The 13,637-nt window shown below is 40.7% G+C and overlaps 2 protein-coding genes across 2 annotated transcripts; both read right to left on the bottom strand.

The window, feature by feature from the left end:
* Window positions 1–2,223: 2,223 nt before the first annotated feature.
* On the bottom strand, window positions 2,224–4,885 carry LOC106407442 (glycolate oxidase 3-like). The gene is made up of 12 exons (XM_013848300.3): window positions 4,709–4,885; window positions 4,358–4,510; window positions 4,154–4,278; window positions 4,006–4,052; window positions 3,819–3,896; window positions 3,614–3,738; window positions 3,466–3,532; window positions 3,328–3,390; window positions 3,119–3,188; window positions 2,934–3,034; window positions 2,718–2,822; window positions 2,224–2,570 (listed from the first exon to the last, which is right to left on the bottom strand). The coding sequence occupies exons 2-12, from the start codon at window positions 4,492–4,494 to the stop codon at window positions 2,382–2,384; spliced, it is 1,107 nt and encodes a 368-aa protein (XP_013703754.2). The 5' UTR covers window positions 4,495–4,510; window positions 4,709–4,885; the 3' UTR covers window positions 2,224–2,381.
* A 407-nt stretch (window positions 4,886–5,292) lies between these two features.
* On the bottom strand, window positions 5,293–6,221 carry BNAC07G35260D. The gene is made up of 2 exons (XM_013849910.3): window positions 6,045–6,221; window positions 5,293–5,875 (listed from the first exon to the last, which is right to left on the bottom strand). Exon 2 carries the CDS (start codon window positions 5,841–5,843, stop codon window positions 5,502–5,504), a length of 342 nt encoding a protein of 113 aa, XP_013705364.1. The 5' UTR covers window positions 5,844–5,875; window positions 6,045–6,221; the 3' UTR covers window positions 5,293–5,501.
* Window positions 6,222–13,637: the final 7,416 nt, after the last annotated feature.

Here is a 13,637-nt window from a genome sequence, read left to right on the forward strand (position 1 = left end):
CATAAGAAACAAGAATGAAAAACCAGCTGCATTTTCATCATACAAAGTACAAACATTGGTTGCATTTACGTGATGCGATGAATCATCGCCGATGATGCTAATATGCGATATGGCAATTACTCTGCGAATATGCAATTCGGTGGCTTTTAAAACTTAACGTTGTTATGTAACATATAAACTAATATTTTCTTTTTGCTCCAAATTAAAAAGACTAATTTGTTCTTTTAATGACAGAGATGTCACAGATTCTGCAATTAATGATACTGTATATACATATCATAGTTAACTTCTATTAAGTAATTGTAAGAACTAAATCTCGTTTTCAAATTATAATAAAGAAAATGATAAACAGAATAGCAGTGTTAAGTTGCTAGATGATGGAGTGCCGTGTTTGGTGATATAAATTTAATCCATTTACATAAGAATTTCTTTATCTTATATTATGTAATATAAACTCCTAATATTTATATGGTTCCTGAATATGATCATTTGCGTTCATGCATGCGTTGACTCTTATATGAATAGGAATATAAAAACTTATATCACTATTAAAGATGACTAGCGCAATGACGAAACAGTAGAAATGACGATCTTAAAAATCAAATGTAGATATCTTCAAAAAAAAAAAAAAATCAAATGTAGATTTCTCGTACGTATATATACACAGAATACACCCGAAACCAGCAAAGAACTGTTGAAATAATCCATAGATTTTGAACATTATATATGATGGGCAAGAAATTCGTTGTATTAAGTGAACCCACCTATGAATCATGAATAGATAGTTGGTATTATACAGTCAATATGTTGTAAAAGCGCGTAAGTGTAAACTCGGTATGTATGTACGTACATATATGTCTAGATATACGGATGCAAACGGTGGGATTGTCAGATGAATGTATGATGGTGATGTCATGGACCTCATGTTGTTTACAAACGTTGCATGGTTAATGCAACCACGTTGTAACATTTTTCGTTTTCATCCAAATTATTTGGACCAAATTAAATTGTTGTTATCTCTTCGATGGTCGTCATCCAAAACAAATAGTCGTGAAGGTCAACCATATATTAAGTTCATCAGTTCTGTTCCGTTCCATATATAGATACAAATTAGAAACGTCTCGAAACTGTTATTGAAGCAAAAAAAAATGATAACTGTTCTACTTTATACAGATATTCAAAGTTTATAATCATTTGAATTTGATATCGGTGAATGGCTAGGCTGGATAGTATAGCCGAGCCAGAAAAAATGATACTACATTAGTGAAAATAATCTAACCATGTTTGAAGTAACTATCTCGGTCCTGTACCCTGTAGTCTCCTCGGGTCGGAGACTAGCTAGATTGTTTTACATGATTATTATAAGTCTCTTCCTCGTCGCTAGTGTTCTCAACAGGTTATCTATATGTAAGAATATCTAGCGGGATCAATCATCAGTGTTAGGCTAGTCCAGAACTGAAGTGTCTAACGAAAGAAAAAAAAACAAACCAAAAATCAATCTGATTGAATTGATTTCGTACCCTTCACTCAATGAGAAGATGGATCAGATTCTATATGATCAAACCTATGGGACTTAAGAATGATGGAAGGCTGCAGAATGCTCGTGCTAACGCTTCCATACGACACCATTTACATAAATGTAGGGATTTTTGTTTGGCAGCACATAATGTATAGCAAGTGTGCTTAAATAAAATGGAAAAAACTTGTTGTGGCCTCAACTTGTATATATAGTTCTCTACTAAAATCTTACTAAACTTCTCTGGGTCTTCTTCAGTCATGGTGACCGACGGACCGTTTGAGTCTTCTTTACCAAAACTTTACAAGTCAAAAAGCCCAATGAGAATATCTCCTAAATCAAAGAGGACGAAAGTCTCTAACACTCTTACTTCTCACACATGTCGCTCTTACTGTGCAAAAAAGTGGAGTATTAGTTAGAGAGAGTCGCTTTTTATTTTTTAATGAATGTTAAATTTATTCGATTCAAAAACATTTTTACAATGAATGCATCTCTATTTCAAAAATCTACTAGGCTAACCACTAAAGATTACATGTGCAAAGATCATTAACCCGTTTGACAAGCAAACCAAACGGTCATTGCTTTCTCGTATCCCTTCCCATTGTTTGAATCGTTGAGATTCTATTACGAATCAGCTAATCTATCAGGTGTTGAGAGTCGCCCTTTTCTACTACCAGACAACTGAGAGAAGCTTGCCCAAACAAAAGTTAGGTGCAAAAAGAATTCAGTCTGAATTCTCATATTTATTTTTTTTTCTTCACTCAAATGTAAGTTTTCGATTATAAAAGTTGGATGTGGAAACACATTATTGGGTCATAAACTCAAACAATCTCTCTTTTCATTGTATTTGTGAATAAGATTCCCCTTATAGCTTGGCCGGGAGGTAATGAGGAAAGTCCCAATCAGTCTTGATGTGGTTCCGACTGATCTCTCTCAGGGAACGGCAGCCACTAAGTGCCATTGTCAGCTCAAACTCGTCTCTTAGCATTTGCAGCATCTTCCTTACTCCCGCCTCTCCGTCCGCTGCAAGCGAGAACAAGCTCGGCCTTCCAACCTAATCGAACAAGTAATAATTATTTCAAAAAGTAGGCATATGCTATAGCAATGGGATGTGCAAAAAACATTGGGACAAAATGTGAAAAAAAGGATAAAAGAGAGGAAACTGCAAGTGCTAAAAGAGTGTGTGATGAAATGAACTTACAAAGACACCTGAAGCTCCAAGAGCCAATGCTTTAAAGACATCTGTTCCACGGCGAACTCCACCGTCAAGAAACACCGGCAACCGACCCTCCACCGCTTTAACCACCTGCCATTTTGAAATTTGCTCAGTCAAATCATATTCAAATTTCCATAAAACAAGAATGATAAAAAAAAAAAAAGAAACTGAAGGCTTTAATTAGAACAGTTAGAGGTTAACCTCTTCAAGAGCCATTATAGTTGCAGGGACATAATCGAGCTGACGAGCTCCATGGTTAGAAACAATGATCCCTGCAGCTCCATACTCAACCACGATTCTTGCTGCCAAAACATGGAATGATCACAAAAATGTTCTTAAAATTATGAGATTTTATAGTTAAAAAAAGGTTTGATGTAGAATGTTACCATCCTCAGCTGTAATAACACCCTTTACAAGAATTGGCAAGCTTGTGATAGACTGAAGCCACTTTATATCCTATAAGAAGAAGAAAACGGAGAAAATAAGCAAGAAACTATTATGTTTCTGTTGTTAGCAAAAAAAAAAAAACTATTATGTTTCTGTATAAAAAGTAGTTAATTATCAACTGAACAAATCTTGTTTACATATTTCTAACCTTCCAGCTAAGTGACTGATCAACTTGACCCGCAACATATGAAGCTAGCCCTGAGTCATTGGTCTGCAATTATCAAGAGAAACAAAAAAACAAAAATCTAAGTATTAAGCTTTTGGAATCATTTGTAGCCCAACTGACCTTGTCTATTTTCCCAAGATCCAACCCTTCAAAATTCTTCAAGGTCAGACCTCTAGGAAGCGCAAATCTGGAAAGATAATATCCATCAGGAGAAGAAGCAAAAGATCTCACAAATTAGTTTATATGATGATGGAGAAAGTTTCATCACCTGTTTTTGATGTCGGATTCTCTGCGTCCGAGCCTAGGGGTATCAACGGTAAGAGCAATAGCTTTGAAACCAGCTTCTTCAGCTCGTTTCACAAGCTGCCTAACCACGTTTCTGTCCTGATAGACCTGAATCAATACAGCCAAACTCAAGCCAAAACAGATACATAGAAAATAACAAGTATATGAAAGGTCTTGTCCATACTTACATAGAGTTGGAAAAAGCGAATCCCAGGTCCGGTGGAAGCAACTTCCTCAACACTACACGTAGCCCATGAAGATAATGTCTGAAAAAATTATCAAAACAATACTTCCCCCAGTTAAAAACAAAACCAGAGAGCCTTTCAAGAAAATATCCAGTAAGGTGTGTGATAGAGGAGGAGATAGAATCAAAACCATGATTGTTCCAGCAGCAGAAGTAGCTCTAGCAGTTGCAAGCTCGCCTGCAAGGACAATAAGACATTTCATTTTCACATAAAATTTATTCTTTAAGACAAAACATACATCTCTTTCTTGACAAGAGATAACTCTAGAAAGGACATACCATCAGGGTGAGCCATTTTCTGCATAGCAGTGGGAGCAACCATGATTGGCATGGATATGTTAAACCCTAAAACAGTCGTGCTCACATCAATCTTGCTTACATCGATCAGAATCCTAGGCCTAAACCTGTTTTTTTTTTTTAATAATCAACACCCGACCAAACCAATTAATATACTTAAAAAAAAAAAAAATTAAGACTCCTTACAGAATCCTGGAGAAGGCGTTACGATTCTCCTGAAGAGTCCACTGATCCTCTGCACCAGATGCATAGTAATCATAAACCATCTTTGGTAGTTTCTCCTTTGCGATCTTCTCGTATTCCATCACGTTCGTTATCTCCATTTTCTTTTATAAATTTCTGCGTGGAATTAAAACATCTCTTTCATGTTTTCATCATCAAAAATCAATTTCGAGAATTTACAACAAGAACGAGGGCTGAGTCAACTATAACAACAGTACAGTAAGCGATCACATATATCAAACCAAGAAAAAATCTGATACAGATTCTAAACTCAGAAGATCTTTCACAAACAAATCATAAACAAGATAAGCTTACTGAGAGTTCGCCGAGAGAAAGACAGAGAGAGGGCGGCTTGGTGTTCTTGAGAAGGAAGGTGGCGAAGAAAACTATATGAAGAATAAAATAAAAAATATAAATGTGGATTGAATATTCCTGATATAGATCTCGTTAGTCACAAAATTAGGTACGTCTCTGTTTTCATTTAGTACTATTATTATAAAGTGAGACGGCTAAGTTTCTATTTAATAGTCATCTTTTTCAGTGTATACGGCTAAGTTTCTGCAATCCTATTAGATTTTACTACTGTACAGTGTCAGTTCATGCATGAACGCAAATATTCCTACAGTCAACGACAAAGATCTCATATGGGGGGGGATTGATCTCACCCCACATAAACACCTTGAGATTAACACCGGTTAACGGTATAATAAAAGTAAAATCACAGTGTGGATATAAAAACACTTTAGTTTAGACAATAGGGGTAAGGGTTAGAAGAGTCTTTGTATATATCATATGTAACACTGATGCAGACATCAGCCCGATTAGGTGGGTTGGGCAGAGAGATACCTTAACCCAATAGGGATGTGAATTATTTGATCTTTTTTACCAATCTATGGACATAGAGATAACTCTGTTCTTCGATCCTATTGTTGTTGAAAAGTTTAAGACTTTTGTCTTATAAATGTAAATACAAAAAAAGATTTTCAAAAGGGTAAAACATACAAAGGACATGTAATAAAATTTTGCTTTTAAGCACAGTGAAGAGACCAAATCCATAATGAAAGACTAGTGTTTCGTTACACACTGATGCAATCTCTCGAGGCTCTCTCTACTCTTTAAGCTGGATCAACGAAAGCTGTTCCTCGATAGAGCAATCGACATGGCAAGACGTCCTGCAAGAGGCAGGGATTAGGATTATACCAAGACAACGCTGCTCAGTAGGCGAAGGAGACGATCTTCTTATGCTGCGATACTCGACAGCGTCTTGGAGAAGTATGTTTCCTTGTTTGTCAATGCAGTGGAAATTGCCAAGGAAGAATCTCCCGTCTTTGATTCCAACCAGCATCTGGCGAAACAAGAGCTTCCTCACTCGAGCTATCGGATCTAAACTCGACCCTTCGGAGGTTGATGCAACGATGGTGGTGCTTCTCTCTGCTCCCTCTTGTTCCATTTTCACAACAGGCTCTTGTTCTTGTATATATACTTAAAACATCAAGAACACAAGAAAAGAACAATCAAAGTTCTAAACTTTGAATATTATAAATGTAATAACCAAACTTCGAGAGCTAATCATATCCCCACACGGCCACAACAATGACCACCTGTTCATAAACACTACCAAAATCGATCAACAAACAGGAAGATGACGTACGTTCGTAGTAGTAGTCTTTTGAGCTTCAGATACGAGGGCTCGGGAAACCCTAGGATTAATCTACGGCGTCGATCCGCAGCTGAGACGATTGTCGGAAAAGACGATATAGATTGTCACGTCTCGTCTGTAGGGGCAGGCGAAAGGGACGTTGGCCTTAAGTCCATTATCATTATAGCACATTAGTCCATATTAAAGCCCAATTTATTTTTCAATATTTTTTTTGAAACAGCCGTGTGTATCACCGTGGCTAAAATAGCTTCAAATATTTCATGACCGAAAGCTAAATTTTCATATTACCGCAACATAACACTTGTGTTTTTTTGCTTCCTATAATAGTACTAACACACGATTTGGGTCCCCATGTTTTATTTTGAATTTACATACTACTAGTTTCTAGAACTCTTTAGTTTTCTTTTGTTTTGGAACTGGCTTGTGATCCATTCGAAACAAAAAAACGTTCGATATAACTCTCAAAAAGATCACTTTGTTGCCTAGGCTTAGGCCTGTGCATTTTAACCTGCACCCGAAAATCCGAACCGGAACCGACCCAAAAATACCCGACCCGGAACCGGATCGAAAATTTACAAGTACTTTTTGGGTTTAAATTTTTTTTACCCCAAAGAACCGAAACCGATCCGAATAGACCCGGATCCGAAAAGAACCGATCCGAATAGACCCGACCCGATAAAAACCGATTTGTACCCGACTTAGAAACATGTATATTTAAAACTATGATGTTTTTGTGTTCTATTTTATATATATTATTTTATGATTTAGTTGAAATATATTTTGTTAACAATATTTGTTATTATTTTGTAACATTTTTCAAGTAATATTCAGTTTTAAAATGTAAAATTTAGAGTTTAAAATTATTTTATTTTAGTTATTAATAGTTTCATTTAAATTATTTTGTAAAATTTTAGATATATATGACAAATATCAACTAAATTTGATGAAATTGGGTATGTCATGTCTTTTTCACATCCTAAATAACCGAACCCGACCCGGACCCGATATGGACCCGAAAAATTACGGGTATTTTATGGGTATTTTAATTATAGACCGAACCGATCCGGACCCGAGAAGAACCGACCCGAACCCGAACCGAAAATTTTTAAGTACATATTGAATCTAAATATTTAGGATCCAAAAGATCCGGACCTGAAAAGAACCGGTCCGAACCAGACCCGAAGACCCGAACGCCCATGCCTAATGTTGCCTTCTTTCTATCTTTTTTTTTTTTTTTTTGAAGATTTTCTTCTATTTAAAGCATGAGAAAAAAAAAGAAAACAAGCCATAAGGCCTTAGTTTTTGGGCTGCGCCCTATTACAAAAAAAGAAAGGTCGAAGCCCACATTAGAGAAGAAAACCAGTTGATAAAAGATGAGATAGTAGAAGCCCAGATGGCCAGAAAAAAGAGTTACGGACAGAACTGAGGACTTAGTCGGTTGATTGCAAAAGTGGTAGAGGAGGGTTTGGAGGATATGGCGATGGAGCAGTTGCAAACCAGAGCTGAATCATCTGAGAAGCTCCGATTGGGTTTGAGTCTCTGAAGCCATGGATCTTATTTCGAATCGTTCTGTCCAGTATGGAAGAGATGGTAGTGATGGTTTTTGCAGTGTTACGGTGAAGTCGAGCGTTCCTTTCTTGCCAAATAGAGTAGATTACAGCTTGCCATACAATCAGTTGAAGCTTCCTGCGCCAAGGACGTCCTGGTAGTGATTGCATGCGATTAAGAGAATCGTTCCATCCAGTAGATGGGGTTGTCTCAGTCCGTCGAGCATGATGGATCCAAAGTTCAGAGGAGAATGAGCAAGAGAAGAACAAGTGATCCCTTGATTCGTCTCCTTGATTGCAGAGTAGACAAGTTGCAGGAACAGCAAGTCCCCAAGAGAGAAGTCTGTCTCGGGTTGGTAGTCTATTTAGGGTGACGAGCCAGGCGTGGAAGCTATGCCGGGGCACACCACCAGAATTCCAAATAGCTCCTTTCCAAGGTACAGTTTGCGCATGATTTTTCAGGAGTTTATAGATTGTTCCAGTCTGATATTTAAGCCAAACTTTACCTTCTATTGTCCACTCATATTCATCAGGGAGCTGAGACAGAGCAACCGAAGATAAAAATGCTTGAATTTGAACTTGGCGATCAGAGCGGGCCGGTCTTATATCCCAGCGATCCCTGACAAACAGATCATGGAGTGTAGCTGATATGGGGATTCCCATCGAGTTCGCTGTAACAGGGGCCAAGAATTTGTAGATACTCCCAACGGGTGACCAATTATCCGTCCAAAATCTTGCTTCTCTTCCATTACCAACCTTCACAATGATCCAATCATAAGCAATGCTTCCAAGCTTGAGCAGTTTATTGGTGAACCAAGAATATTTTTTCTTCTCCTTAGTGATCCAGAAGTTGCTGAGCGATCCTTTGAGAACTTCAGCCTTATACCACGCGACCCAGATTGATCCTGAGTTTGAAAACAGGAGCCATATGAGCTTAAGGGAACATGCTTTATTTCAAGCAACAAGGTCCCGACACCCCAAGCCACCTTCTTCCTTGGCCAGAGTAACGGTTTCCCATGAAACCCTCGCCGAGTGGCTTCCTTCAGCGCTGCCATGCCATAAAAACGCTCCACAGAGAGAGTTAATCTTTGAGATACATGCTTTTGCAAAGACGAAAGTGGAGGACCAGAAGTTAGTGATCCCCGCTATCACAGTGTTGAGTAGAAGGAGCCGTCCAGCGAATGAGAGGGAGCGAGTACTCCAAGAGTTAACTTTGTCTTTGATGTGCTGGAGGAGAGGAGCGCAGTTATGGAGGGAGAGCTTCTGGGAACAGAGGGGGATGCCAAGATACCTGACTGGCAAAGAACCATGAGTAAGGCATGTGGTAGCTCCAATAAGGTCGATTTGGTCTTGTGACAAACCCGAAGACACGAAGGAGGTTTTCTGGATACTGGCTGTAAGACCTGAGTGAGCTGCAAATTCATTGAGGATTGAGAGAACTCCTTGGACAGAGCTCAACTTACCATCTGTGAAAATGAGAAGGTCATCAGCAAAACAGAGATGAGTAAGCTTTGAGGATTTGCATTTCTCATGGTATCCAAAGACGCCATTCTCATCTCCTTTATTGAGCATCAAGGACAACCAGTTCATCGCTATGACAAAAAAATAAGGAGACAGAGGATCTCCTTGTCTCAATCCCCGCTTTCCTTTGAAGAAACCTTGAATTGTGCCATTGTATCCAACCGAGAAGGATGGGGTACACACACAGCTCCTTAGCCAGTGAAGGTACGTGGAGGGGAGCCCTAGGGAGGACAAACAGATGAACAAGAAGTCCCAGCTCAGTGTATCGAACGCTTTAGCAATGTCTACTTTAAGAGTTATACGGGGAGGTCCTTTGTTCTTTTGATAACCGTCAACAAGCTCAGTGGCCAGAATCGTATTTTCAACCAGCAAGCGTCCTTGGATGAATGCGTTTGATTAGGGAGGATCAGCTTAGGAAGTATCTGCTTTAGCTTGGAGACTAGGATATTTGAGATTGCCTTGTAGAGAGTTGTACAGCATGAGATGGGCCGATAGTCGGTGATAGCAGATGCACCAGGATGCTTCGGTACGAGGGTGAGGATGGTGGCGTTGACACTGGTGGGAAGGAAGCCTGTCCTGAAGAAGGTAGCTAGAGAGGAGACGACATCTTCTCCCACAATTGACCAAGCCGATTTGAAGAATCCGGAGGTAAGACCGTCGGGACCAGGAGCTTTATTTGGATTCAGCTTTAATATAGCTTTAGATAAATCTTCTAGCGATGGAACTGAATCTAAGGCCAATCTCTGATCAGGTGAGCAAGCAAAAGACGAGAGAGAGATGAACCATTGAGGAGTGGAGATCGAGGCAGGCAGGATAGTAGGAGCTAAAATGCCTTTGAAATGGTTAACTACGAGTTCTCCCATTGCGACCGGGTCAATAAGTAGCAGTCCAGAAGGGAGAAGGAATGAGCGGATCGAGTTGATGGCAGTTCGGACTTTCCAAATTCTGTGGAAGTAGGAGGTGTTTAGATCTCCTTCTTGCAACCAGGTGATCCTAGACTTCTGCCTGAAGTAAGCTTCTTCAATTGATCGTAGAAAAAGCCACTTATCATGGATTTCCTTCTCCTTAAGGAAGAGATCATGGGTGGGATTTTGCAAAGCTTGTTCCTGCACAGTAATCAACAAACGGTTAGCAATAGACACTCTCACTTGAATATTTGAAAAGTTTGCTCTATTTAATTCTTTAAGAACTCCTCTCAGATTTTTTAATTTCCAGCTGAGGTCTCCAAGATTAGAAGCAATGCCTCCGGCCTGAATCCAGTAATCCGCCACCAGTGAAAGGAATTTTTGGTGCTTAGACAGATAGTTATAGAATTTGAAAGGTTTGGTACCCGCAACGGGTAGGGGAATGGATAAGTCAAGGATACAAGGGCTATGGACAGAAAAGGCTGGGGGAAGGAAGAAAGCAGAGCTGTTAGGGTAGGTAGAGATCCAGGTCTGGTTTACAAGCAGCCTATCAAGCTTTTCGGCTATTGGCTCTTCAGGGCGTTTATTACTCCAGGTGTTTGTTAAACCATAGTAACGAAGATCAAAGAGACCCGTTTGGAGCAAGCAATCTCGAAGCTCAATCATACCAGTGGAGAGATAATTTACAGTAGGCGATGAGTGCTCTGTATGGTGCAGAATTTGATTTAAATCGCCTCCCACAACCCAAGGATGATTGTGTAGAGAGAAGTTTTGTTGGATAGAGATCAGGTCCACCCAAAGATCACACCTTTCAGATTAGGTGTTAGGAGCATACACTGCTGTGTGAATGAATTTGGTGGCAGGGGGAAGGCTGACTTCACAAGTGATAGTGTATCCAGACTGGTGAAGGACCTGGACGGAGACTGGGTTATTCCAGATAAGGATCACGCGACCACTGCTGTCAGAAGCGTGATTGGAAGTATACGACCAACCCGGGCATATTTTCCTCATGATGCGACTAAGGTTTTCTTCTCTGATGTGAGTTTCCAAAAAGGCACCAAAAACAGGCCGGTTAGAATTTAACCATAAGCTAATAGGTAAGTGCTTGTCCGGTTCGTTTATACCGCGGACGTTCCAAAAAAATGTTTTTATACTCATAGAGAAGGGGTGGAGGGTGCACCACTTGTGGTGGATTCCCATGGGTCAGAAGTGGAAGAAATATCATCAGTAGGGATTTCAGAGATGGGCGATAGGGAGGGAAGGGCGGGATTAGAGGTGGCAATCCAAGAGGGTGAGGAGGTGTCCATGAAAGAGAGGGGGGAGTGAAACGGGTGGAGATTTGAAAAAGGCAGCTTGCTTTATAGCAATATAAGAGGTGGAGTAAGGGGCACGGGTCGCAGCGAGACTAACTACAACCGATGCAGAGGATGGCTGGGAGGAAAAAACAAGAGGTACAGTAGGGGAAATGGGAGAGCTGGGAGCTTTAAGGTGAGGAGAGGAGAGATTTGATGGATCAAAAGGGGTAATAGGCAGTTCAGTATGAGAAGGGAGGACAGGGAGAGGGGTGGAGGAGCTGGGTGGGACCTGAGGAGGGAGCATTGGGACATAATCAGTAATGAGATCAAGGGCAGTTTGAGAGTCAATAGTGGGGTTTGGGTCTAGAGGATGATCAGCAATTTTGCCTTGAAAACTCGTCTCTTGCAAAACGGGTTCAGAATGGACTTGATGATCTTTTATGACCACATGAGGAGAGTATCCTTTTAGGCTAATCTCTGTGGTTACAGAAGCATCATTGGAGGACTGAGCGGGGACGGCGGGGGGTGCTGCAAGAGGGTAGATGCAGTTCTTGGAAATGTGACCTATGCGGTAACAGTGTGAGCATGACGGTGGCGTCCACGGGTATTCGATGTCAACTGGAATAATTTCGCCACTCTCACGTACAAGTTCACCAGAAGACGGCAGCGGCTTCAGGAGATTTGCTTCTACTTTTACATGGGCCACATTGAGACTAGATACATTTTTTGTGTAGTCATCAGTCTCAATAGGTTCTCCTACTAGCGCAGCCGCATGACTGAGACCCTCCTTTGTTCTCAAGTCGAAAGGGACTCCATGAAGATGAGCCCAAAGGGGGATGGAAGTGATCTCTGGGTAGGAGGCAGTAGAATCATCGCCCCACTGAGAAGCGTAGAACATGGAAGTCTCCACATACCATAGTTTCTTCTCTAGAATTTTTCCTCTGATGTAATCATTAGGAACTCTTACTAATGCTGAGCGTTTTAATGGCTGCAGGTGAATCTCAAGTTTTGAACCCTTACCCCACATATAGTTGAGAACACTTTGGATCGGGCCATAGTCTGGTAATTTGCCAAGGAATGAGCAGACTATGTATTCTTTGTGCAGGGCAGCACCACGCTGAAACACACCATCAGGGACTAATACCCTGGGCTTTCCTTCAGGGGAGACAGAGGTAGGGGCTAGACGAGATAAGGATCTATCAGCTAGAGTTTTTGAAGCAGCAGAGACATAGGATTTTGGCTGTTTGGGGGGGGAGGGATGAGTTAGTTTTTGAGTGGTTATAGGTTTTGGAGGAGGGTTTGGATGCTGCCGAGGCAGGGGGGGGTAGCTTTTGGGGGATTTGAGTTTTGGGGATGAGGAGGCGGTGGGGTCGAGGAAGATGGAAGGGTGTGAGAGACTGAGGCTTTATTAGTGAAAATAGGGGCAGTGTCTTTTTGGGGGAGAATAGTGAAGGCTGGGTCAGAGTTAAGCTTTGGGAAAGAGAGCTCAGTCTCTTTAGCTTGAGAACCATCTTCAGAGAGTTCTTCACTAGAAGCTACAGTAGTTGATATTTCCATAGTTGTAGCAAAGGAAAAACCCTGCGGTAGTACAGTACCAATTTCTAGATCTGCTACAGTACCAAAGACAAGATCTGAAATAGTTTTGAGGGGAGAAACAGTAGAGTCTTCCATCACCACATCAGGAGTAGAAGCTACATCAACAGAAGGGGTAGTGGTTTTCATTGCTGATGTATTGTCTACTACATTGGTTAGAGAGCGGCGTTTCTGAGATTTGGATAAGGGAGAGTTTGAGAGCGGGGGGTAGTTGGCTAGGGAGGAAGGGTCCGGGGGGTCAGGGAGGGGGGGAGGAGGGTCACCGGCGGCGGCGGCTTGAGCTGGAGTCAGGACGGAGGCTAGTCCGTTCTCAGAGAACCAGCAGTTCTCTCTCGGGGAAGACGTCGCGAGCTGGAGTCAGGACGGAGGCTAGTCTGTTTTTTTCTATCATTTTCTATTTGTAAATATGGACCATTGACTTTAAACGATATTTTTGTCTCAATCTTTTAATCATTATAAATGTGACAAAAACTTATCATAATAAATAATATGGACCATTTGACTCTCTTCGTACAGAAGATGCAGAGAAGAGTAATCAATTCGAAAAGTGTGCGTTAAAGATGATGAACAGAGACGATATCAAACATTGGAACTCGAAACACCAAGAAATACCTTAATACTCACGAAAGAAGCAAAATCGGATACACAAAATCTTGCAGTAAACAAGTTTTGATTCAAAGTCTATAAAATTATTTATGAACTTAAAAAGTATAGGAATTTGCC

This window comes from Brassica napus, chromosome C7 (genome assembly GCF_020379485.1).
Source record: "Brassica napus cultivar Da-Ae chromosome C7, Da-Ae, whole genome shotgun sequence".
Lineage (NCBI taxonomy): Eukaryota > Viridiplantae > Streptophyta > Magnoliopsida > Brassicales > Brassicaceae > Brassica > Brassica napus.